Source organism: Lathyrus oleraceus, chromosome 4 (genome assembly GCF_024323335.1).
Source record: "Lathyrus oleraceus cultivar Zhongwan6 chromosome 4, CAAS_Psat_ZW6_1.0, whole genome shotgun sequence".
NCBI lineage: Eukaryota > Viridiplantae > Streptophyta > Magnoliopsida > Fabales > Fabaceae > Lathyrus > Lathyrus oleraceus.
The window spans coordinates 273969404-273997362 of NC_066582.1; the positions used below are offsets into that span (position 1 = coordinate 273969404).

Sequence of the window (27959 nt, forward strand, 5' to 3'; positions counted from 1 at the left end):
ATAATGGTTAGGGCTTACCCACGGAAACGAGAAGTCATCTACGATGGTGTTTTGTGATGGTTTAGAGTACCTGCTCACATGGGGGAACCGCTCCCTTACAACTAGGGAGAATTGTAGACTACTTATTCTTCAGGGAATCGTGGGGAACTCATTTCCCTCTAATTAATGGGAGATAACGGTATCTATACATGTCATCAATCTATAGGGTGAGCCCTTTAGTTCTGTGGGGATTCCGCCCAGGCGACATCACCCTTAGACGGGAACACCATATATATTGAGATCCTTAGAGTTGAGGAGGCTAGATGTGATGACAATCTGGTAGGGCTCCATAGAGCGTACGCTATGAGAGCATACCTGTTATATTTGGTTGGCACAACTTTTTTTTTTGGAAAAGAGTGTCCCTTATACAGATGTTGTTTACCTACGGTACTTCGAGCGGATCCATGAGTGCAATTAGGGGGCCACTTGTTTGGTTTACTTGTAATCGAAGTTATTAGAGGGTTATAGGTGGAAGACGAAGCAGGTCATAGACAACATCACACTATTGACAGTAATGTTTATTGGTTTTTTAATATTTATGTGTCATTTTTATTTCATTTTTGCAACGCCCTAACTAATGATTCGTGTGTACTGACTTACACCGAGGATATGCATGTAGATGTCTGGAGGAGTGACACCTCTCCTTAAGTCAATAGTGCATGTGTCAGTCTTATTGAGACATTGGTAGTACATGTGTTAGGGGCTACGACGCCTAAATGTATTTTTTTAGTGCGTGCGCCATTATCAATGACACATTCTCTTTGATATAATTTTTTTTAATTTAAAACATGATTATTTTGATAAATAATTTAAAATATTAATTATTTAAATTGAAAAAATTGAAAAATTTATCATTTTTATTTTAATGAATAATTCTCATGTCAAGGATATTCTTGGCAGAATCCAAGTTCTCTACATAGGACATTTTCATATACTTATTTATGTTTGAGTCTTCTTAGTATTATGACCAATAATTAATATGCAAAAGTTCTATATATATATATTTTTTATTAAAATATAATTGTTAAAAAAGTTTATTTTAATCTTTCTTTTTTCATTTTTTTTTTAGTTTTTTATCCTCTCTTGTGCAAATTCACGGTGAGAGGAGAAACAAACTTTCTCAAACAAATTATGTTTTTCCCTTTATATACCTTTTTTATTGTTTTCCTTCACCAGCACACAAAAATTACAATACAACAAATCTTACAACACAAAAGATGATTTTTTTATATACAATAAATAAAAATAATATCTCTCTCTCTCTCTCTCTATATATATATATATATATATATATATATATATATATATATATATATATATATATATATATATATATATATATATATATATATATATATATATATATATATATATCCACACTAACTTCAAGGATCTTAACCATTACCAATAAAAAACAGTTGTATCTTGATTTCAACCACCAATATTATCACCTTAGTTATACTATTCACCATGGAAAAATTAAGTGAAAAAACTCTTGTACCAAAATACATGCAAGAATATGACTTAGACGAAGAATGTGAGGAATTGTTAACCACATTGCCATCGGAAAAATGTTGGAATGGAATCCATTTACATCAATATCAAGGATTTTGGTTTGCTCCAGAGTTTCTTCAAGCTGTTATATCTTGTCAAAAGCACTTTCAAGCCTTTGATACTGATATTCTCTTAGTCACTTCTCCTAAAGCAGGTACCACTTGGCTCAAAGCATTGTCTTTTGCTTTGATAAACCGCAACAAATATCCAAATATTCATAGCAATCATCCTTTGCTCACAAAAAATCCACACGAACTTGTTCCCTTTGGGAGGTAGACCTTTACTGCAACAAAGATTTTGTTCCTGATCTCAAAACAATATCTTCTCCAAGAATATTCTCCACTCATCTATCTTATGAATCATTACCAAAATCTGTGAAAGACTCAACTTGCAAAGTTTTGTATCTATGTAGAGATCCTAAAGATGTTTTTGTTTCATTTTGGCATTTCATAAGCAATGTTAGATCAAAAAGGAATGGAACACTTCCATTAGAAGAGGCTTTTGAGTGTTTTTGTCGAGGAGTGTGTCCTTTTGGACCTTTTTGGGAGCATGTATTAGGATATTGGAAGAAAAGCTTGGAAAGTTCAAACAAGGTAATGTTCTTGAAATATGAAGAAATGAAAATGAAGCCATATTTTTATTTGAAAGAAATTGCTAAGTTTTGGAGTGTCCATTTTCTCAAGAAGAAGAATCCAAAGGTGTGGTTGATGGTATTTTAAATTTGTGTAGTTTTGATAAGTTGAGTAACTTGGAAGTTAACAAGACTGAAAAAGTGTCTTTTAACGTTGAAAACAAATATTTTTTCCGTCTTGGTCAAATTGGAGATTGGAAGAATCATCTTACAACCGAAATGATTGAGCATATAAACTCCATCACAAAACAGAAGTTGGCTAACCATGGATTGAGTTTTTAGAATTTAAGAAATTATGCATAATTTTGCCCTGACAGACATATGCGGACATATGCGGATAAATTTATGCATAATCACATAAACTTCTTGTCATATTGCTTCAGAAGTGTAAGAATAAATTTGTTTCAATTTTTATATATGGTATGTTTGTTTTGTCTGTTACAAGGATTGTTTTGTTGATGCTAATTGATTTTTCTTCATGTGTTGTGTTACTTTGTTTTCATAATAGTTTTTCTTTATAACTGTTTAATTGTGTGTTAATTTAGGGAATGATTTGCAGAAGAGATCTTGTGCTACATTGCTATCCATCAATAAAATTTAGCTTATAAAATCAATCTCTTATTTTTATGAAATCTTTGAATTTTATAATTACTTAATATTATTAAATATAATTTTTTATTATGCATTAATGCAGTTTTATCTATATATTTTTTAATTTGATTTTTTTTAAAAGTTAATGGAGTACTATTACATAGCTTAGTGTATAAATATGTATGAGTGAGAAAAGATGGAGAATTAGTTAAAAACTCTAACAAATTTCTAAAGTGTAACAAACTCTACACTTTAGAAACTTAGTCTATCTTTTAGACATTTCATACGAATTAAGAAATTTAATTATTATTTTATTAAAAAATCAAGTCATGTAGAACTTTACAGTATTGTCCCTCGGAATTAGAGAGGAGAGAAAAATTAAAAGAATTGAAAAAAATAAATAATAATAAATATTTTAAGAGTATATTAGATAAAATGTCATTAATATTAGATTGAAAATCTAAAGGAATTTATAATTAGGATAATTTTTTTGACAAAATAATTTGACAGAGATAGAGTAATATGATATTACTCGCACTAACATGACATATGAAAAGTAATAGTATGATATTAAAAGTCATACTATGAATAGATTATAGATGATGGCATTTAACTTGTGCCCTGCAATTTTTGGCAATTACGGAGAAGTTGCATTTTTTAGTAATTGATATATTATTATTTAATTTAGTCTGTTGTGATGAATGATTGGTAATATATTAATAATTTTTTATTCAATTTTAAATATTAATTATTTAATGTTTTTTAATTAAATAATATATTTTTAATTGATGTTCATTTCGAAATCATCTTATTCATCTTCAAACATTCATCTTTTTCATCTTCTTCATTTTCAAATATTCATCTTTAAAAAGTTCGCCCTTTCATCTTCTTCGTCTAAATTACATTGAATAACAAAGGAAATTATTAAATCTAGATTCCAAACTTATATCTCTTATTAAATTATTAAATCATATTTAAAAAACTCAAATTTCAATGTTATTCTCTAATCTGAAAGTTACAAAATGCCTGCACGTGTGTTGGATTTTTATGCATATGAGATTTTAAAAACTCAGATTTAAAAGTTTAGATTTATAAATATCAAATTTCAAAATTTAAGGTATGAGTATTTCTCAAAAATAAACTATTTTTTATCTGATTTTGTAAAAGTTGGATGAAGAGGAAAAAAATAATGTGTATTTGCAAGATCATATGTTTGTCTATCAAAATTTATGAAACTTATTTTTGAAAACACAAGACATCCATGTGAAATTGAAAGGATGGGGATAATTTTGATTTATGAAATTGAAAATTAACAAAGAAAAATAATAAATATAACATGGATACAAGATTTTTGGGTTTTGGATGTTAAATGTATGAAGAAGAGAAAAAACACTTGAAAATTTTCTGGATTTGTTATTAAAAAGAAAAACTAAATAAATTATATTTAATAATATTTTTATTTTATCATGAACTAATTACATGCTAGTGTAAGTAAAAGAAACAACTTCTCCAAAAGCTGATTCATAACAGTGCAGGAAATCATAACAATGCAGGAAATCATAAATCAAAATCCATATTTTATTTTGAAAAATTGCGATCCACCCCTCCTAACATTAACTCCAGAGGAATTCATTAACAAACCAACCTGCAATGCAAAGAACTTGGTAGTGAGATTTTGAGTATTCTGCAAGATATGCATAACTTGAAGCCACATATCAGGATTCTCTTGCAAATCCCGTAAAATTGAATCAGCAGCACTCCTCTGCACGGTCAAAACGAACACACACAAAAATGTTAAACTAAGAACATACAAAGTCGATAAACAAAACGGCCGTAAACAGCATCACATTATCTAAAACGAAAAAAAGCTCAATGTTCATAAGACTATTAATCAAACACAGAAATACTACATCGATTATCAACCACAGTGAAATCCATGTCTTGCTCAATTCAATAGATTATGATAAAGCATACAACGAGACTAACGAGACTTAATCAGTTTGAAAACAAGACGAACAGTGAAATACTCATGAGACCTAAATAAAAAGCAAAATAAAACTTGTAGAAACTTTCACAGGCTCCAATGGCAACCAACCAATAGGCATTGGTAACTTTCACAGGCTCATATATATAGGTCATGCATGACTCCAAAAAATCCAAGAGTAGCCTAGCTATTTTCTTCATTCGGCCATTGAGTAGTGATATATATATATATATATATATATATATATATATATATATATATATATATATATATATATATATATATATATATATAGATATATATATATATATATATATATATATATATATATATATATATATATATATATATATATATATATATATATATATATATATATATATATATATATATATATATATATATATATATATATATATATATATATATATATATATATATATATATATATATATATATATATAGATCATGCATGACTCCAAAAAATCAAAAAACATAGTTGACCTGGAAAATTGGACAACATAAACATTAGTTAACAAAAATAATAATAAAGTAATAAGTAAATAATGATATACATACATCCATTTCAAGCACAACCAGAAGGTTGTGGCTGAGACTGTGATGATGAGACACCTGATACTCGTTTTGCTGCTAAAGACATTTGTTGAAACTCTAAAATAATTAAATAAACAATTTTTAATAAGGCATAATTATACAACATTACATCATATTTATTAGAAATTCAGTAATAAATTTACTTGTTACAATATCTTCTGAAAGCTCAAAATCTTCCATGAGATTCATATCTTTGAAATAGGTAAAAGAAGGCCTTAACCAATTCTGGGTGCAAATTAAAGTCTCGGTCATTTCAGCAGTTAGAGAACTCCTATAGGTTTCTATGACTCTCCCTCCTGTGCTAAAAGCACTTTCAGAAGCAACAGTAGACACTGGTGTGGCTAAAATATCTTTAGCCATTGTAGATAAAATAGGATATTCGATTGAATTACGTTTCCACCACACAAGGATGTCAAAGTTAGGATCCCTTTGACACCTTACTAGAATTATACACCTCAAGCTCATTTTGTTGATCAATCGAGTCTTGCTCCTCTAAATGTTGCTCAAAAGCATCAGCTCTAGCCATAAGTGATGAACGGGCAGCAGATGCATTTGTTTCATCATTGGAGACATTATTTCCACCACTACCAAGAGGCTGTATGGAATTATATTCTTGGTCATAAGCTTGCTTATACCAATCATACAACTTTTGTAAATTCTCTTTTATAGATTTTACCAAGTCACTACCAAACTTTGATCCAACTCCATACATGTCCTTAAACGCCCACTCAATGTAACTCAACTTGTATCTTGGATCAAGAATAATACCAAAATATATCATCTTGTTCATCTTATCAGGACTTCCCCAATATCTATTATATTTTTCCATCATATCTCCACCCACACTTGCAAAAATATCATTTAAGTTCAAAGTAGCTTGCTTTAACTCACAATAAATGGCAGACACTTGGTGAAAACAAGTATACAAACTCACATTTTGAGAGGTGGAAAAAGTCTTAGTTGCTTCATAGAATAACTTTAGGAAAGCGCTAAAAGCCCTAGCAATGTCCCAATCATCATTACTAGGGGGATTACCTTTTCCAAAGAACTCCCTATAGCTCGACTCTTCATCCTCAAGCTTTTCAAAAGCGAGTTGAAACTTCTCCGCAACCTCTAGCATTAAATATGTCGCGTTCCAACGAGTTGAAACATCAAGACATACTAATTTTTTGCAAGTTATTCCAGCAAATTCAATGCATTCTTTAAACTTGGCTGCCCTATGAGGTGAGGACTTAACAAATCTAACAACATCTCTAACACTAGTTACAGATAAATGTTTATCTTTCAAACCCTCATTTACCACCAAGTTCAAAATGTGAGCTGAACACCTCATATGAAAACACTCTCCATCCCCCATTAACCCATTCATATTTGTTATTTTTCTCTTTAGATATGTCACAGCAACATCATTTGAAGTGGCATTATCAACAGTTATGGTTGACACATTCCTAATTCCCCAATCCCTTAACACTTCTTCAATCTTCCTACCTACAGTTTCACCTTTGTGGTTTGGAATTATGGTAAAGCTTATAATTCTTTTTTGATACTTCCATTCATTATCCACAAAGTGTTCCGTAAAGGTCAAGTAGTTGAGATTTTGTATAGAAGTCCAGCAATCAGTAGTAAGTGCTACCCTATTGCAATCAGACTTAAAAAAGGCCTTTAACTTTTGTTTTTCATCCAAGTATAGCTGAAAATAGTCCCTAGCTATCGTACACCTAGATGGAATGGTAAATTGGGGCTGCATTACTTTGGAATAAAATTTAAACCCTTCACCCTCTACTGCACTAAATGGTTGCTCATCTAGAACTACAAAAACTGACAAAGCACTTCTACAAGCTTTCTTGTCAAATCTAGAGCTAACTTGAACCAATTTACCATCTACACTTGGCTATGTTAGAATAGTTTGTGTGGAGTCAATTGACACGGCAAAGGGCTTCTTAGAACATTTTAAAATATGGTGGTTCAAATTAGTGGTGCCGTGAGTCCTAGGGTCACACAAGTGTTTTTTTATGGCAGTGTTTGCAGGCTGCAATGGGTGCATCAACTAGGTCATCGGGTAATCTAATAAAATGTTCCCAGCAAGCAGATGTTTGCCTAGAACCACTTGCACTAGATTTCCTCTTCTTTATAGGTTGCATAGCTGAACCTACTTCATTAATTGGTAGATTTTGATTAGGCTCACCAGTCACTGAAATAACGAAGGAGCCAATCAAGAACTACCAATCAACAAATAACGGTTCCAATTCATAAAACAGAGATAATAATAGTAGTGTTGGCAAATATCAGTAATAGCACAGTGCTGGAAAATAGCAGTTATAGCAATGTTATAGCAATAGCAGTTATAGCACAGTGCTGGTAAATAGCAGTTATAACACAGTGTTGGCTAGGGCTGGACAAGGTTATGAATAAAGTTTATAAAATCCATTCATTGAACGATGACAATGTATACATAGCAGTGCTGGCAAGATGCATAAAAGTTAGTAATTTTTTAACAGAACAGATCATACCAAGATCTGGCAAGATATATAAGTTATAGCACAGTATACATAGCAGTGTTGGCAAGATGCATAAAAGTTAGTAATTTTTTAACATAACAGATCATACCAAGATCTGGCAAGATATATAAGTTATAGCACATTATACATAGCAGTGCTGGCAAGATGCATAAAAGTTAGTAATTTTTTAACAGAACAGATCATACCAAGATCTGGCAAGATATATAAGTTATAGCACAGTGCTGGCAAGATATATAAGTTATAGCACAGTGCTGGCAAATAGCAGTTCCAGCCCCAGTGCTGGCAAATAACAGTTATAGCAATGTTATAGCAGTTATAGCAGTTATTTTAAAATGTTATAGCAGTTATAGCAATGTTATAGTGCTGGCAAATATCAGTTATAGCAATGTACCGATCATTGGTTTACCACGGTGCTGACAAATAGCAGTTATAGCAATGTTATAGTGCTGGCAAATAGCGGTTCATAATTAGAAAGGATCATATAACAAGACACCCTAGAAACAAAAAGAAAATGAAGAGAAACAAAAATAACACTAAATAAGCTAACCATCGCATAATTGTATTGGTGAGTTTATTTCTTCTCAATTTTCATTTAGTCAATTTGTTACAATGTCTGGCAGCAACTTCGGGGCATTAATGTGATGAATGCTACAGATTACATGATATGAAAACTCAATTTTTAATGCAATTCAATATGTCACTACCAGTGGTGAAAATGACAAGTGTGGCAATTCATATGCGTACAACTTCATCCAATCTACTGGCTTGTTCATCTACACTTTGAGAATCAGTTTAAAACAGTCCCAATTCATATGCATACAACACATACAAACAAACCCAATTAACATACATTTCAAACAATCTCATACACTACTAATTGGTTTTAAATAAATTTGAAAATCAGTTAAAAACAGTCACAATTCAGCCCAAATTCATATGCATACAACACATACAGTCCCAATTAGCATACATTTCAAAGACACGAAGTCAAATACACTTACAATTGCATTGTTCTTGCTCTAAGACTCTTTCCGTGCTACTTTGACGTTGATCCATCTATCCAAATCAAATATCAATAACATCAATAACATCATTAGGTAATACATATTGTTGCCATCAATGAGATAAGTACATGGTTTTTAGGACAACTTATAAATTTCAAACACAATATAAAACAAGTTGAATACACTTACAGTTTAGTGGATCTTGCTCTATGGTTCTTTGAGTTCTTTGACTGCTACTGTTTCCATGCTCCATATACCCAAATAAACACATCAGTGTCACAAAACAATAGTTTAAATTATTTGAAATTTGAAAGTAGAACAATAGTAGAAAAAACCTAAATAGAAAAACCTAAAAGTAAAAAACTCTGAAATTGAATAAAATTCACAAACCTTGCAACGAAAGTCAAACAATAGAAGAAAGAAGATCAGACCACAAGTTCAAATGTTGTTGCTCGTCGTGAAAGTCAGTGAAAAAAAGAGATGAGAGTGGTGGTGGTGGTGTTCGTCGAGGTGGAGTTAATGGTGGTGGGGCGATGTTCTTTTGGGTGGAGTTGTGGTGGCGATGAGTGACGATGAGCGGTGAGTGGAGAGGAGCTGCTAGGGTTTCTCGTCGTCACCGTGAGAGAAATACTGAGCGTCAGCGAGAGTGAATGAGAGAGGAGGGTTGAGGGAGTAGTACAAAACGACATAGTTTAATGTACTACTCATGCACATTAAAATTTTGTGGTTGTGTGTCATTTGGGCGGGTCAGGGTACTCGCGGTCCAGTCTTTACTACCCGGGCCCGTCCATTTAAATCCGATTGAACCCGGTTTCATCACCCGGTGAACCCGTTGGGCCGTTTGAACCCGCCCAATTCCTTCTTTTTTTTCGGTTTTTGCGGGTTGGGTTGGGTTGCGGGTGTTTGTCCAGCCCTAAGTATGAGTGAGAAAAGTTTGAGAGTTATTTATGAACTCTAACTAACTTCTAAAGTGTAACAACCTCAACACTTGCATGGACGATATATATACTTCATGCAAGCTTTATTAAAAAACAAGAATGATGAACAAAGTTCAATGGAAAATTCAAGATGATTTCAATCTTTAATATAATATAAGTCGCCTAACGGATCGTTCTTCCGCACTATTCAATCATCTTCTTCCTTGATCCACACTTCTGCATCAGCGTGCTACAGTGCACTCGTGGGTGTGGTGTATCGGGTATCAATTTCAAGTTTTAGAGAAGTTGTTCAATCTGTGCATATTCGTTCCTCAATCTAAGCTTTAGATAAGCTTTCATGGCGATTCAAGAGAGAAACATGGAAGATACATAATATGTGGTAAGATCTTCACGTGTTTCTGCATCAACAATGGTGCACTCCATCTCGAGTAACATGTTTGCATCGAAGCTTTCAATCAATCTCCAAGAAAACAACTTTCTCTTATGAGACAGTGTGATATTATCGCATAAGGCACAAGGTGGTGGTGAATCCACTGATTCCAATCATCTTTTCATTTTTAAATATTCATCTTCTTCATTTTCAAAAATATTCATCATTTTCATCTTCTTCGTCTAAATTACATTGAATAACATAAGAAATTATTAAATCTAGATTCCAAACTTATATCTATCATTAAATTATTAAATCATATTTAAAAAACTCAAATTTCAATGATATTCTCTAAATCATATATATATATATATATATATATATATATATATATATATATATATATATATATATATATATATATATATATATATATATGTTTCGAATATGAAAATAATCTCTAAATTCATTAAAAATGAATTATTTCGGCCACGAAAATTTCATCTATATTTTTCGTAACATATCTGAAATTGAAAACACATATGAATTTCAACCCTAAATTCATTGAAAAAATTATCATCTTTCTAAATATTACAGATTTGAAATTAAAAAAACCTTATCAAATGTTAACAGTTTTACATATCTAAAATTAAAAACAAATTAATTTATAGATCTGAAATTACAAAATGCATGCATGTCTGTTGGATCTTTGTGCATATGAGATTTTTAAAAACTCAGATCTAAAAATTTAGATTTATATATCAAATTTCAAAATTTAAGGTATGAGTATTTCTCAAAAGTAAACTATTTTTTATATGATTTGTAAAAATTGGATGAAGAGGAAAAAAATAATTATATTTGCAACATCATCCTATCCTATATTTGTTTATCAAGATTTATGAAACTTATTTTTGAAAACACAAGACATCCATGTGAAATTGAAAGCATGGTGATAATTCTGATTTATGAGATTGAGAGTTAACAAAGAAAAATATTAAGTATATTAGGATACAAGATTTTTAGATTTTGGACGTTGAATGTATGAAGAAGAGAAAAAACATTTGAAAATTTTCTGGATTTGTTATTAAAAAGAAAAACTGAATAAATTATATTTAATAATATTTTTATTTTATAATGAACTAATTACCTGCTAGTGTAGGTAAAAGTAACAACTTCTTCAAAAGTGAAAAAAAAAATTGATTACCAATTATTGTCCTGTAAACAATTATATTGGTCTAGTAATGTGGGCCCTAATGGCACATGCTAGTTATTACCGATTATCAGAAAGTCCCAAACATGTACTATAAAAGGCAGTTGTTGTCTGATCCCAAACATGCTATGGCCACTTACTTATTCATTAAAAAAAACATGTTATTGCCACTTACTTATTCATTAAAAACAAACATGTTATTGCCCACTCATTTATTTCTCTAGTATTGTACATGTTCGCAGAACCATTATTTGCCCTTTGGGGCACCAACGACATCAAAAATATCGTCATAATACACAAGTCAAAACAGAAGAGAAAATTTAATATAAAGTAAGAGTTTATTTTAATGAAACATTTTAATTAGAGAAAATAATTATTTAAAGGAATTTAAAATGAATTAATTTTTTTGTATGTGTGTGCATGTTTCTTCTGAAAGGACATGAGAACTCAGAGGTCTTTGTAGATATATTAAGTTGTATAATGGTTAAGACTTACCCACGGAGACGAGAAATCATGTACGATGGTGTTTTGTGATGATTTAGAGTACCTGCTCACCTGGGGAACCGCTCCCTTACAACTAGGGAGAATTGTAGACTACTTATTCTTCAGGGAATTGTGGGGAACTCATTCCCCTCTTGGAGATAACGGTATCTATACATGTCATCAATCTATAGGGTGAGCCCTCTAGTTCTGTGGGGATTCCGCCCAGGCGACATCACCCTTAGACGGGAACACCATATATATTGAGATCCTTAGAGTTGAGGAGGCTAGATGTGATGACAATCAGGTAGGGCTCCATAGAGCGTACGCTATGAGAGCATACCTGTTATATTTGGTTGGCATAACTTTTTTTTTTGGAAAAGAGTGTCCCTTATACAGATGTTGTCTACCTACGGTACTTCGAGCGGATCCATGAGTACAATTAGGGGGCCACTTGTTTGGTTTACTTGTAATCGAAGTTATTAGAGGGTCATAGGTGGAAGACGAAGCAGGTCATAGACAACATCACACTATTGACAGTAATGTTTATTGGTTTTTTAATATTTATGTGTCATTTTTATTTCATTTTTGCAACGCCCTAACTAATGATTCGTGTGTACTGACTTACATCGAGGATATGCATGTAGATGTCTGGAGGAGTGACACCTCTCCTTAAGTCAATAGTGCATGTGTCAGTCTTATTGAGACATTGGTAGTACATGTGTTAGGGGCTACGACGCCTAAATGTATTTTTTAGTGCGTGCGCCATTATCAATGACACATTCTCTTTGATATAATTATTTTTAATTTAAAACATGATTATTTTGATAAATAATTTAAAATATTGATTATTTAAGAATTTAAATTGAAAAAATTGAAAGATTTATCATTTTTATTTTAATGAATAATTCTCATGTCAAGGATATTCTTGGCAGAATTCAAGTTCTCTACAGGACATTTTCATATACTTATTTAAGTTTGAGTCTTCTTAGTATTATGACCAATAATTAGCATGCAAAAGTTCTATATATATTTTTATTAAAATATAATTGTTAAAAAAAGTTTATTTTAATCTTTCTTTTTTCATTATTTTTTTTAGTTTTTTATCCTCCCTTGTGCAAATTCACGGTGGGAGGAGAAACAAACTTTCTCAAACAAATTATATTTTCCCTTTATATACCTTTTTTATTGTTTACCTTCACCAGCATACAAAAATTACAATACAACAAATCTTACAACACAAAAGATGATCTTTTTATATGCAATAAATAAAAATTAATTAAATAATTTTTTTATAAAATACCATTTTAAACTCTCTCTCTCTCTCTCTATATATATATATATATATATATATATATATATATATATATATATATATAAAACAATTGTATCTTGATTTCAACCCACAATATTATCACCTGAGTTATACTATTCACCATGGAAAAATTAAGTGAAAAAACTCTTGTACCAAAATACATGCAAGAATATGACTTAGACGAAGAATGTGAGGAATTGTTAACCACATTGCCATCGGAAAAATGTTGGAATGGAATCCATTTACATCAATATCAAGGATTTTGGTTTGCTCCAGAGTTTCTTCAAGCTGTTATATCTTGTCAAAAGCACTTTCAAGCCTTTGATACTGATATTCTCTTAGTCACTTCTCCTAAAGCAGGTACCACTTGGCTCAAAGCATTGTCTTTTGCTTTGATAAACCGCAACAAATATCCAAATATTCATAGCAATCATCCTTTGCTCACAAAAAATCCACACGAACTTGTTCCCTTTTGGGAGGTAGACCTTTACTGCAACAAAGATTTTGTTCCTGATCTCAAAACAATATCTTCTCCAAGAATATTCTCCACTCATCTATCTTATGAATCATTACCAAAATCTGTGAAAGACTCAACTTGCAAAGTTTTGTATCTATGTAGAGATCCTAAAGATGTTTTTGTTTCATTTTGGCATTTCATAAGCAATGTTAGATCAAAAAGGAATGGAACACTTCCATTAGAAGAGGCTTTTGAGTGTTTTTGTCGAGGAGTGTGTCCTTTTGGACCTTTTTGGGAGCATGTATTAGGATATTGGAAGAAAAGCTTGGAAAGTTCAAACAAGGTAATGTTCTTGAAATATGAAGAAATGAAAATGAAGCCATATTTTTATTTGAAAGAAATTGCTAAGTTTTTGGAGTGTCCATTTTCTCAAGAAGAAGAATCCAAAGGTGTGGTTGATGGTATTTTAAATTTGTGTAGTTTTGATAAGTTGAGTAACTTGGAAGTTAACAAGACTGAAAAAGTGTCTTTTAACGTTGAAAACAAATATTTTTTCCGTCTTGGTCAAATTGGAGATTGGAAGAATCATCTTACAACCGAAATGATTGAGCATATAAACTCCATCACAAAACAGAAGTTGGCTAACCATGGATTGAGTTTTTAGAATTTAAGAAATTATGCATAATTTTGCCCTGACAGACATATGCGGACATATGCGGATAAATTTATGCATAATCACATAAACTTCTTGTCATATTGCTTCAGAAGTGTAAGAATAAATTTGTTTCAATTTTTATATATGGTATGTTTGTTTTGTCTGTTACAAGGATTGTTTTGTTGATGCTAATTGATTTTTCTTCATGTGTTGTGTTACTTTGTTTTCATAATAGTTTTTCTTTATAACTGTTTAATTGTGTGTTAATTTAGGGAATGATTTGCAGAAGAGATCTTGTGCTACATTGCTATCCATCAATAAAATTTAGCTTATAAAATCAATCTCTTATTTTTATGAAATCTTTGAATTTTATAATTACTTAATATTATTAAATATAATTTTTTATTATGCATTTAATGCAGTTTTATCTATATATTTTTTAATTTGATTTTTTTTAAAAGTTAATGGAGTACTATTACATAGCTTAGTGTATAAATATGTATGAGTGAGAAAAGATGGAGAATTAGTTAAAAACTCTAACAAATTTCTAAAGTGTAACAAACTCTACACTTTAGAAACTTAGTCTATCTTTTAGACATTTCATACGAATTAAGAAATTTAATTATTATTTTATTAAAAAATCAAGTCATGTAGAACTTTACAGTATTGTCCCTCGGAATTAGAGAGGAGAGAAAAATTAAAAGAATTGAAAAAATAAATAATAATAAATATTTTAAGAGTATATTAGATAAAATGTCATTAATATTAGATTGAAAATCTAAAGGAATTTATAATTAGGATAATTTTTTTTGACAAAATAATTTGACAGAGATAGAGTAATATGATATTACTCGCACTAACATGACATATGAAAAGTAATAGTATGATATTAAAAGTCATACTATGAATAGATTATAGATGATGGCATTTAACTTGTGCCCTGCAATTTTTGGCAATTACGGAGAAGTTGCATTTTTTTAGTAATTGATATATTATTATTTAATTTAGTCTGTTGTGATGAATGATTGGTAATATATTAATAATTTTTTATTCAATTTTAAATATTAATTATTTAATGTTTTTTAATTAAATAATATATTTTTAATTGATGTTCATTTCGAAATCATCTTATTCATCTTCAAACATTCATCTTTTTCATCTTCTTCATTTTCAAATATTCATCTTTAAAAAGTTCGCCCTTTTCATCTTCTTCGTCTAAATTACATTGAATAACAAAGGAAATTATTAAATCTAGATTCCAAACTTATATCTCTTATTAAATTATTAAATCATATTTAAAAAACTCAAATTTCAATGTTATTCTCTAATCTGAAAGTTACAAAATGCCTGCACGTGTGTTGGATTTTTATGCATATGAGATTTTTAAAAACTCAGATTTAAAAGTTTAGATTTATAAATATCAAATTTCAAAATTTAAGGTATGAGTATTTCTCAAAAATAAACTATTTTTTATCTGATTTTGTAAAAGTTGGATGAAGAGGAAAAAAATAATGTGTATTTGCAAGATCATATGTTTGTCTATCAAAATTTATGAAACTTATTTTTGAAAACACAAGACATCCATGTGAAATTGAAAGGATGGGGATAATTTTGATTTATGAAATTGAAAATTAACAAAGAAAAATAATAAATATAACATGGATACAAGATTTTTGGGTTTTGGATGTTAAATGTATGAAGAAGAGAAAAAACACTTGAAAATTTTCTGGATTTGTTATTAAAAAGAAAAACTAAATAAATTATATTTAATAATATTTTTATTTTATCATGAACTAATTACATGCTAGTGTAAGTAAAAGAAACAACTTCTCCAAAAGCTGATTCATAACAGTGCAGGAAATCATAACAATGCAGGAAATCATAAATCAAAATCCATATTTTATTTTGAAAAATTGCGATCCACCCCTCCTAACATTAACTCCAGAGGAATTCATTAACAAACCAACCTGCAATGCAAAGAACTTGGTAGTGAGATTTTGAGTATTCTGCAAGATATGCATAACTTGAAGCCACATATCAGGATTCTCTTGCAAATCCCGTAAAATTGAATCAGCAGCACTCCTCTGCACGGTCAAAACGAACACACACAAAAATGTTAAACTAAGAACATACAAAGTCGATAAACAAAACGGCCGTAAACAGCATCACATTATCTAAAACGAAAAAAAGCTCAATGTTCATAAGACTATTAATCAAACACAGAAATACTACATCGATTATCAACCACAGTGAAATCCATGTCTTGCTCAATTCAATAGATTATGATAAAGCATACAACGAGACTAACGAGACTTAATCAGTTTGAAAACAAGACGAACAGTGAAATACTCATGAGACCTAAATAAAAAGCAAAATAAAACTTGTAGAAACTTTCACAGGCTCCAATGGCAACCAACCAATAGGCATTGGTAACTTTCACAGGCTCATATATATAGGTCATGCATGACTCCAAAAAATCCAAGAGTAGCCTAGCTATTTTCTTCATTCGGCCATTGAGTAGTGATATATATATATATATATATATATATATATATATATATATATATATATATATAATATATATATATATATATATATATATATATATATATATATATATATATATATATATATATATATATATATATAATATATATATATATATATATATATATATATATATAATATATATATATATATATATATATATATATATATATATATATATATATATATATATATATATATATATATATATATAGATCATGCATGACTCCAAAAAATCAAAAAACATAGTTGACCTGGAAAATTGGACAACATAAACATTAGTTAACAAAAAAATAATAAAGTAATAAGTAAATAATGATATACATACATCCATTTCAAGCACAACCAGAAGGTTGTGGCTGAGACTGTGATGATGAGACACCTGATACTCGTTTTGCTGCTAAAGACATTTGTTGAAACTCTAAAATAATTAAATAAACAATTTTTAATAAGGCATAATTATACAACATTACATCATATTTATTAGAAATTCAGTAATAAATTTACTTGTTACAATATCTTCTGAAAGCTCAAAATCTTCCATGAGATTCATATCTTTGAAATAGGTAAAAGAAGGCCTTAACCAATTCTGGGTGCAAATTAAAGTCTCGGTCATTTCAGCAGTTAGAGAACTCCTATAGGTTTCTATGACTCTCCCTCCTGTGCTAAAAGCACTTTCAGAAGCAACAGTAGACACTGGTGTGGCTAAAATATCTTTAGCCATTGTAGATAAAATAGGATATTCGATTGAATTACGTTTCCACCACACAAGGATGTCAAAGTTAGGATCCCTTTTGACACCTTACTAGAATTATACACCTCAAGCTCATTTTGTTGATCAATCGAGTCTTGCTCCTCTAAATGTTGCTCAAAAGCATCAGCTCTAGCCATAAGTGATGAACGGGCAGCAGATGCATTTGTTTCATCATTGGAGACATTATTTCCACCACTACCAAGAGGCTGTATGGAATTATATTCTTGGTCATAAGCTTGCTTATACCAATCATACAACTTTTGTAAATTCTCTTTTATAGATTTTACCAAGTCACTACCAAACTTTGATCCAACTCCATACATGTCCTTAAACGCCCACTCAATGTAACTCAACTTGTATCTTGGATCAAGAATAATACCAAAATATATCATCTTGTTCATCTTATCAGGACTTCCCCAATATCTATTATATTTTTCCATCATATCTCCACCCACACTTGCAAAAATATCATTTAAGTTCAAAGTAGCTTGCTTTAACTCACAATAAATGGCAGACACTTGGTGAAAACAAGTATACAAACTCACATTTTGAGAGGTGGAAAAAGTCTTAGTTGCTTCATAGAATAACTTTAGGAAAGCGCTAAAAGCCCTAGCAATGTCCCAATCATCATTACTAGGGGGATTACCTTTTCCAAAGAACTCCCTATAGCTCGACTCTTCATCCTCAAGCTTTTCAAAAGCGAGTTGAAACTTCTCCGCAACCTCTAGCATTAAATATGTCGCGTTCCAACGAGTTGAAACATCAAGACATACTAATTTTTTGCAAGTTATTCCAGCAAATTCAATGCATTCTTTAAACTTGGCTGCCCTATGAGGTGAGGACTTAACAAATCTAACAACATCTCTAACACTAGTTACAGATAAATGTTTATCTTTCAAACCCTCATTTACCACCAAGTTCAAAATGTGAGCTGAACACCTCATATGAAAACACTCTCCATCCCCCATTAACCCATTCATATTTGTTATTTTTCTCTTTAGATATGTCACAGCAACATCATTTGAAGTGGCATTATCAACAGTTATGGTTGACACATTCCTAATTCCCCAATCCCTTAACACTTCTTCAATCTTCCTACCTACAGTTTCACCTTTGTGGTTTGGAATTATGGTAAAGCTTATAATTCTTTTTTGATACTTCCATTCATTATCCACAAAGTGTTCCGTAAAGGTCAAGTAGTTGAGATTTTGTATAGAAGTCCAGCAATCAGTAGTAAGTGCTACCCTATTGCAATCAGACTTAAAAAAGGCCTTTAACTTTTGTTTTTCATCCAAGTATAGCTGAAAATAGTCCCTAGCTATCGTACACCTAGATGGAATGGTAAATTGGGGCTGCATTACTTTGGAATAAAATTTAAACCCTTCACCCTCTACTGCACTAAATGGTTGCTCATCTAGAACTACAAAAACTGACAAAGCACTTCTACAAGCTTTCTTGTCAAATCTAGAGCTAACTTGAACCAATTTACCATCTACACTTGGCTATGTTAGAATAGTTTGTGTGGAGTCAATTGACACGGCAAAGGGCTTCTTAGAACATTTTAAAATATGGTGGTTCAAATTAGTGGTGCCGTGAGTCCTAGGGTCACACAAGTGTTTTTTTATGGCAGTGTTTGCAGGCTGCAATGGGTGCATCAACTAGGTCATCGGGTAATCTAATAAAATGTTCCCAGCAAGCAGATGTTTGCCTAGAACCACTTGCACTAGATTTCCTCTTCTTTATAGGTTGCATAGCTGAACCTACTTCATTAATTGGTAGATTTTGATTAGGCTCACCAGTCACTGAAATAACGAAGGAGCCAATCAAGAACTACCAATCAACAAATAACGGTTCCAATTCATAAAACAGAGATAATAATAGTAGTGTTGGCAAATATCAGTAATAGCACAGTGCTGGAAAATAGCAGTTATAGCAATGTTATAGCAATAGCAGTTATAGCACAGTGCTGGTAAATAGCAGTTATAACACAGTGTTGGCTAGGGCTGGACAAGGTTATGAATAAAGTTTATAAAATCCATTCATTGAACGATGACAATGTATACATAGCAGTGCTGGCAAGATGCATAAAAGTTAGTAATTTTTTAACAGAACAGATCATACCAAGATCTGGCAAGATATATAAGTTATAGCACAGTATACATAGCAGTGTTGGCAAGATGCATAAAAGTTAGTAATTTTTTAACATAACAGATCATACCAAGATCTGGCAAGATATATAAGTTATAGCACATTATACATAGCAGTGCTGGCAAGATGCATAAAAGTTAGTAATTTTTTAACAGAACAGATCATACCAAGATCTGGCAAGATATATAAGTTATAGCACAGTGCTGGCAAGATATATAAGTTATAGCACAGTGCTGGCAAATAGCAGTTCCAGCCCCAGTGCTGGCAAATAACAGTTATAGCAATGTTATAGCAGTTATAGCAGTTATTTTAAAATGTTATAGCAGTTATAGCAATGTTATAGTGCTGGCAAATATCAGTTATAGCAATGTACCGATCATTGGTTTACCACGGTGCTGACAAATAGCAGTTATAGCAATGTTATAGTGCTGGCAAATAGCGGTTCATAATTAGAAAGGATCATATAACAAGACACCCTAGAAACAAAAAGAAAATGAAGAGAAACAAAAATAACACTAAATAAGCTAACCATCGCATAATTGTATTGGTGAGTTTATTTCTTCTCAATTTTCATTTAGTCAATTTGTTACAATGTCTGGCAGCAACTTCGGGGCATTAATGTGATGAATGCTACAGATTACATGATATGAAAACTCAATTTTTAATGCAATTCAATATGTCACTACCAGTGGTGAAAATGACAAGTGTGGCAATTCATATGCGTACAACTTCATCCAATCTACTGGCTTGTTCATCTACACTTTGAGAATCAGTTTAAAACAGTCCCAATTCATATGCATACAACACATACAAACAAACCCAATTAACATACATTTCAAACAATCTCATACACTACTAATTGGTTTTAAATAAATTTGAAAATCAGTTAAAAACAGTCACAATTCAGCCCAAATTCATATGCATACAACACATACAGTCCCAATTAGCATACATTTCAAAGACACGAAGTCAAATACACTTACAATTGCATTGTTCTTGCTCTAAGACTCTTTCCGTGCTACTTTGACGTTGATCCATCTATCCAAATCAAATATCAATAACATCAATAACATCATTAGGTAATACATATTGTTGCCATCAATGAGATAAGTACATGGTTTTTAGGACAACTTATAAATTTCAAACACAATATAAAACAAGTTGAATACACTTACAGTTTAGTGGATCTTGCTCTATGGTTCTTTGAGTTCTTTGACTGCTACTGTTTCCATGCTCCATATACCCAAATAAACACATCAGTGTCACAAAACAATAGTTTAAATTATTTGAAATTTGAAAGTAGAACAATAGTAGAAAAAACCTAAATAGAAAAACCTAAAAGTAAAAAACTCTGAAATTGAATAAAATTCACAAACCTTGCAACGAAAGTCAAACAATAGAAGAAAGAAGATCAGACCACAAGTTCAAATGTTGTTGCTCGTCGTGAAAGTCAGTGAAAAAAAGAGATGAGAGTGGTGGTGGTGGTGTTCGTCGAGGTGGAGTTAATGGTGGTGGGGCGATGTTCTTTTGGGTGGAGTTGTGGTGGCGATGAGTGACGATGAGCGGTGAGTGGAGAGGAGCTGCTAGGGTTTCTCGTCGTCACCGTGAGAGAAATACTGAGCGTCAGCGAGAGTGAATGAGAGAGGAGGGTTGAGGGAGTAGTACAAAACGACATAGTTTAATGTACTACTCATGCACATTAAAATTTTGTGGTTGTGTGTCATTTGGGCGGGTCAGGGTACTCGCGGTCCAGTCTTTACTACCCGGGCCCGTCCATTTAAATCCGATTGAACCCGGTTTCATCACCCGGTGAACCCGTTGGGCCGTTTGAACCCGCCCAATTCCTTCTTTTTTTTCGGTTTTTGCGGGTTGGGTTGGGTTGCGGGTGTTTGTCCAGCCCTAAGTATGAGTGAGAAAAGTTTGAGAGTTATTTATGAACTCTAACTAACTTCTAAAGTGTAACAACCTCAACACTTGCATGGACGATATATATACTTCATGCAAGCTTTATTAAAAAACAAGAATGATGAACAAAGTTCAATGGAAAATTCAAGATGATTTCAATCTTTAATATAATATAAGTCGCCTAACGGATCGTTCTTCCGCACTATTCAATCATCTTCTTCCTTGATCCACACTTCTGCATCAGCGTGCTACAGTGCACTCGTGGGTGTGGTGTATCGGGTATCAATTTCAAGTTTTAGAGAAGTTGTTCAATCTGTGCATATTCGTTCCTCAATCTAAGCTTTAGATAAGCTTTCATGGCGATTCAAGAGAGAAACATGGAAGATACATAATATGTGGTAAGATCTTCACGTGTTTCTGCATCAACAATGGTGCACTCCATCTCGGGTAACATGTTTGCATCGAAGCTTTCAATCAATCTCCAAGAAAACAACTTTCTCTTATGAGACAGTGTGATATTATCGCATAAGGCACAAGGTGGTGGTGAATCCACTGATTCCAATCATCTTTTCATTTTTAAATATTCATCTTCTTCATTTTCAAAAATATTCATCATTTTCATCTTCTTCGTCTAAATTACATTGAATAACATAAGAAATTATTAAATCTAGATTCCAAACTTATATCTATCATTAAATTATTAAATCATATTTAAAAAACTCAAATTTCAATGATATTCTCTAAATCATATATATATATATATATATATATATATATATATATATATATATATATATATATATATATATATATATATGTTTCGAATATGAAAATAATCTCTAAATTCATTAAAAATGAATTATTTCGGCCACGAAAATTTCATCTATATTTTTCGTAACATATCTGAAATTGAAAACACATATGAATTTCAACCCTAAATTCATTGAAAAAATTATCATCTTTCTAAATATTACAGATTTGAAATTAAAAAAACCTTATCAAATGTTAACAGTTTTACATATCTAAAATTAAAAACAAATTAATTTATAGATCTGAAATTACAAAATGCATGCATGTCTGTTGGATCTTTGTGCATATGAGATTTTTAAAAACTCAGATCTAAAAATTTAGATTTATATATCAAATTTCAAAATTTAAGGTATGAGTATTTCTCAAAAGTAAACTATTTTTTTATATGATTTGTAAAAATTGGATGAAGAGGAAAAAAATAATTATATTTGCAACATCATCCTATCCTATATTTGTTTATCAAGATTTATGAAACTTATTTTTGAAAACACAAGACATCCATGTGAAATTGAAAGCATGGTGATAATTCTGATTTATGAGATTGAGAGTTAACAAAGAAAAATATTAAGTATATTAGGATACAAGATTTTTAGATTTTGGACGTTGAATGTATGAAGAAGAGAAAAAACATTTGAAAATTTTCTGGATTTGTTATTAAAAAGAAAAACTGAATAAATTATATTTAATAATATTTTTATTTTATAATGAACTAATTACCTGCTAGTGTAGGTAAAAGTAACAACTTCTTCAAAAGTGAAAAAAAAAATTGATTACCAATTATTGTCCTGTAAACAATTATATTGGTCTAGTAATGTGGGCCCTAATGGCACATGCTAGTTATTACCGATTATCAGAAAGTCCCAAACATGTACTATAAAAGGCAGTTGTTGTCTGATCCCAAACATGCTATGGCCACTTACTTATTCATTAAAAAAAACATGTTATTGCCACTTACTTATTCATTAAAAACAAACATGTTATTGCCCACTCATTTATTTCTCTAGTATTGTACATGTTCGCAGAACCATTATTTGCCCTTTGGGGCACCAACGACATCAAAAATATCGTCATAATACACAAGTCAAAACAGAAGAGAAAATTTAATATAAAGTAAGAGTTTATTTTAATGAAACATTTTAATTAGAGAAAATAATTATTTAAAGGAATTTAAAATGAATTAATTTTTTTTGTATGTGTGTGCATGTTTCTTCTGAAAGGACATGAGAACTCAGAGGTCTTTGTAGATATATTAAGTTGTATAATGGTTAAGACTTACCCACGGAGACGAGAAATCATGTACGATGGTGTTTTGTGATGATTTAGAGTACCTGCTCACCTGGGGAACCGCTCCCTTACAACTAGGGAGAATTGTAGACTACTTATTCTTCAGGGAATTGTGGGGAACTCATTCCCCTCTTGGAGATAACGGTATCTATACATGTCATCAATCTATAGGGTGAGCCCTCTAGTTCTGTGGGGATTCCGCCCAGGCGACATCACCCTTAGACGGGAACACCATATATATTGAGATCCTTAGAGTTGAGGAGGCTAGATGTGATGACAATCAGGTAGGGCTCCATAGAGCGTACGCTATGAGAGCATACCTGTTATATTTGGTTGGCATAACTTTTTTTTTTGGAAAAGAGTGTCCCTTATACAGATGTTGTCTACCTACGGTACTTCGAGCGGATCCATGAGTACAATTAGGGGGCCACTTGTTTGGTTTACTTGTAATCGAAGTTATTAGAGGGTCATAGGTGGAAGACGAAGCAGGTCATAGACAACATCACACTATTGACAGTAATGTTTATTGGTTTTTTAATATTTATGTGTCATTTTTATTTCATTTTTGCAACGCCCTAACTAATGATTCGTGTGTACTGACTTACATCGAGGATATGCATGTAGATGTCTGGAGGAGTGACACCTCTCCTTAAGTCAATAGTGCATGTGTCAGTCTTATTGAGACATTGGTAGTACATGTGTTAGGGGCTACGACGCCTAAATGTATTTTTTTAGTGCGTGCGCCATTATCAATGACACATTCTCTTTGATATAATTATTTTTAATTTAAAACATGATTATTTTGATAAATAATTTAAAATATTGATTATTTAAGAATTTAAATTGAAAAAATTGAAAGATTTATCATTTTTATTTTAATGAATAATTCTCATGTCAAGGATATTCTTGGCAGAATTCAAGTTCTCTACAGGACATTTTCATATACTTATTTAAGTTTGAGTCTTCTTAGTATTATGACCAATAATTAGCATGCAAAAGTTCTATATATATTTTTTATTAAAATATAATTGTTAAAAAAAGTTTATTTTAATCTTTCTTTTTTCATTTATTTTTTTTAGTTTTTTATCCTCCCTTGTGCAAATTCACGGTGGGAGGAGAAACAAACTTTCTCAAACAAATTATATTTTCCCCTTTATATACCTTTTTTATTGTTTACCTTCACCAGCATACAAAAATTACAATACAACAAATCTTACAACACAAAAGATGATCTTTTTATATGCAATAAATAAAAATTAATTAAATAATTTTTTTATAAAATACCATTTTAAACTCTCTCTCTCTCTCTCTCTCTATATATATATATATATATATATATATATATATATATATATATATAAACAATTGTATCTTGATTTCAACCCACAATATTATCACCTGAGTTATACTATTCACCATGGAAAAATTAAGTGAAAAAACTCTTGTACCAAAATACATGCAAGAATATGACTTAGGCGAAGAATGTGAGGAATTGTTAACCACATTGCCATCGGAAAAATGTTGGAATGGAATCCATTTACATCAATATCAAGGATTTTGGTTTGCTCCAGAGTTTCTTCAAGCTGTTATATCTTGTCAAAAGCACTTTCAAGCCCTTGATACTGATATTCTCTTAGTCACTTCTCCTAAATCAGGTACCACTTGGCTCAAAGCATTGTCTTTTGATTTGATAAACCGCAACAAATATCCAAATATTCATAGCAATCATCCATTGCTCACAAAAAATCCACACGAACTTGTTCCCTTTTGGGAGTTAGACCTTTATTTCAACAAAGATTTTGTTCCTGATCTCAAAACAATATCTCCTCCAAGAATATTCTCCACTCATCTATCTTATGAATCATTACCAAAATCTGTGAAAGACTCAACTTGCAAAGTGTTGTATCTATGTAGAGATCCTAAAGATGTTTTTGTTTCATTTTGGCATTTCATAAGCAATGTTAGATCAAAAAGGAATGGCACACTTCCATTAGAAGAGGCTTTTGAGTGTTTTTGTCGAGGAGTGTCTCCTTTTGGACCTTTTTGGGAGCATGTATTAGGATATTGGAAGAAAAGTTTGGAAAGTTCAAACAAGGTAATGTTCTTGAAATATGAAGAAATGAAAATGAAGCCATGTTTTTATTTGAAAGAAATTGCTAAGTTTTTGGAGTGTCCATTTTCCAAAGAAGAAGAATCCAAAGGTGTGGTTGATGATATTTTAAATTTATGTAGTTTTGATAAGTTGGGTAACTTGGAAGTTAACAAGACTGAAAAAGTGTTTTTTAACATTGAAAACAAATATTTTTTCCGTCTAGGTCAAATTGGAGATTGGAAGAATCATCTTACAACCGAAATGATTGAGCATATAAACTCCATCACAAAAAAGAAGTTGGTTAACCATGGATTGAGTTTTTAGAATTTAAAAGATTATGCATAATTTTGCTCCGACAAACATATGCGGATAAATTTATGCATAATCGCATAAAATTCTTGTCATATTGCTTCAGAAGTGGAAGAATAAATTTGTTTCAATTTTTATATATGGTATGTTTGTTTTGTCTGTTACAAGGATTGTTTTGTTGATGCTACTTGATTTTTCTTCATGTGTTGTGTTACTTTGTAATTGTGTATTAATTTAGGGAATGATTTGCGTAAGAGATCTTGTGCTACATTGCTATCCATCAATAAAATTTTGCTTATAAAATAAATCTCGTATTTTTATGAAATCTTTGAATTTTTTAATTACTTAATATTATTAAATATAATTTTTTATTATGCATTTAATGCAGTTTTATCTATATATTTTATAATTTGATTTTTTTTTTAAGTTAATGGAGTACTATTACATAGCTTAGTGTATAAATAAGTATGAGGGAGAAAAGATGGAGAATTAGTTAGAAACTCTAACTAATTTCTAAAGTGTAACAAACTCTAATTTAGTTAGAAACTCTAACTAATTTCTAAAGTGTAACAAACTCTAATTTAGCATATGTTTTAGACATTTCATATGAATTAAGAAACTTAATTATTATTTTATTAAAAAGATAAGTTACGTAGAACTTTACAGTATTATCTCTCATCATTAGAAGAGTTCAATAAATAAATAATAATAAATATTTTAAGAGTATATTAGATAAAATGTCATTAATATTAGATTGAAAATATAAAGTAATTTATAATTAGGATAATTTTTTTTTGACAAAATAATTTGATAGAGATAGAGTAATATGATATTACTCGCACTAACATGACATATGAAAAGTAATAGTATGATATTAAAAGTCATACTATGAATGGATTATAGATGATGGCATTTAACTTGTGCCCTTGGCAACAATGGAGAAGTTGTATTTTTTTTTAGTAATTGATATATTAATATTTAATTTAGTCTTTTGTGATGAATGATGGGTAATCTATTAATATTTTTTTATTCAATTTTAAATATTAATTATTTAATGTTTTTTAATTAAATAATATATTTTTAATTAATTTTTATTTCGTATTCATCTTATTCATCTTCAAACATTCATATTGTTCATCTTTTTTATTTCCAAATATTCATCTTCTTCATCTTCAAAAACGTTCGCCCTTTTCATCTTTCTCATCTAAATTACATTGAATAACAAAAGAAATTACTAAATCTAGATTCCAAACTTATATCTCTTATTAAATTATTAAATCATATTTAAAAAACTTAAATTTTAATATTATTCTTTAATCTGGAAATTACAAAATGCATGCATGTGTGTTGGATCTTTGTGCATATGAGATTTTTAAAAGTTCAGATCTAAAAGTTTAGATTTATAAATATCAAATTTCAAAATTTAAGGTATGAGTATTTCTCAAAAATAAGCTATTTTTTATCTGATTTTGTAAAAGTTGGATGAAGAGGAATGTATTTGCAAGATCGTATGTTTGTCTATCAAAATTTATGAAACATATTTTTGAAAACACAAGACATCCATGTGAAATTGAAAGGATGGTGATAATTTTGATTTATGAAATTGAAAATTAACAAACAAAAATAATAAATATAACATGGATACAAGATTTTTGGGTTTTGGATGTTAAATGTATGAAGAAGAGAAAAAACACTTGAAAATTTTCTGGATTTGTTATTAAAAAGAAAAACTAAATAAATTATATTTA

At 30.6% G+C, this 27959-nt stretch overlaps 3 protein-coding genes and 1 pseudogene across 4 annotated transcripts; 3 read left to right on the plus strand and 1 right to left on the minus strand.

Annotated features, from left to right (window-relative positions):
* The first annotated feature begins 1419 nt into the window (after positions 1-1419).
* Positions 1420-2703, plus strand: LOC127075059 (cytosolic sulfotransferase 5-like; annotated as a pseudogene).
* Positions 2704-5832: 3129 nt separating this feature from the next.
* Positions 5833-8488, minus strand: LOC127137058 (zinc finger BED domain-containing protein RICESLEEPER 2-like). Its single transcript, XM_051063555.1, has 6 exons — positions 8481-8488; positions 8119-8212; positions 8022-8027; positions 7925-7930; positions 7415-7633; positions 5833-7305 (listed from the first exon to the last, which is right to left on the minus strand). Exons 1-6 carry the CDS (start codon positions 8486-8488, stop codon positions 5833-5835), a joined length of 1806 nt encoding a protein of 601 aa, XP_050919512.1.
* Positions 8489-13327: 4839 nt separating this feature from the next.
* On the plus strand, positions 13328-14568 carry LOC127075061 (cytosolic sulfotransferase 5). The gene has a single exon (XM_051016511.1). The coding sequence runs from the start codon at positions 13373-13375 to the stop codon at positions 14369-14371; it is 999 nt and encodes a 332-aa protein (XP_050872468.1). The 5' UTR covers positions 13328-13372; the 3' UTR covers positions 14372-14568.
* Positions 14569-25175: 10607 nt separating this feature from the next.
* Positions 25176-26518, plus strand: LOC127075060 (cytosolic sulfotransferase 5). 2 transcript variants are annotated; one of them, XM_051016510.1, is made up of 2 exons: positions 25176-26011; positions 26126-26518. In XM_051016510.1, the coding sequence occupies exons 1-2, from the start codon at positions 25228-25230 to the stop codon at positions 26224-26226; spliced, it is 885 nt and encodes a 294-aa protein (XP_050872467.1). In that variant the 5' UTR covers positions 25176-25227; the 3' UTR covers positions 26227-26518. The 2 variants fall into 2 exon arrangements, with proteins under 2 accessions (XP_050872467.1, XP_050872466.1); XM_051016509.1 differs by having other exon boundaries at positions 25176-26518.
* Positions 26519-27959: the final 1441 nt, after the last annotated feature.

Bases quoted from the DNA above. Each gene is read 5' to 3' on its own strand.
- LOC127137058 (XM_051063555.1), bottom strand. The intron at 7,306-7,414 runs GTGTGACCCTAG...ATTCTAACATAG, and splicing joins ACTGCCATAAAAAAACACTT to CCAAGTGTAGATGGTAAATT.
- LOC127075060 (XM_051016509.1), top strand. From the start codon at position 25,228: ATGGAAAAATTAAGTGAAAAAACTCTTGTACCAAAATACATGCAAGAA.
- LOC127075061 (XM_051016511.1), top strand. From the start codon at position 13,373: ATGGAAAAATTAAGTGAAAAAACTCTTGTACCAAAATACATGCAAGAA.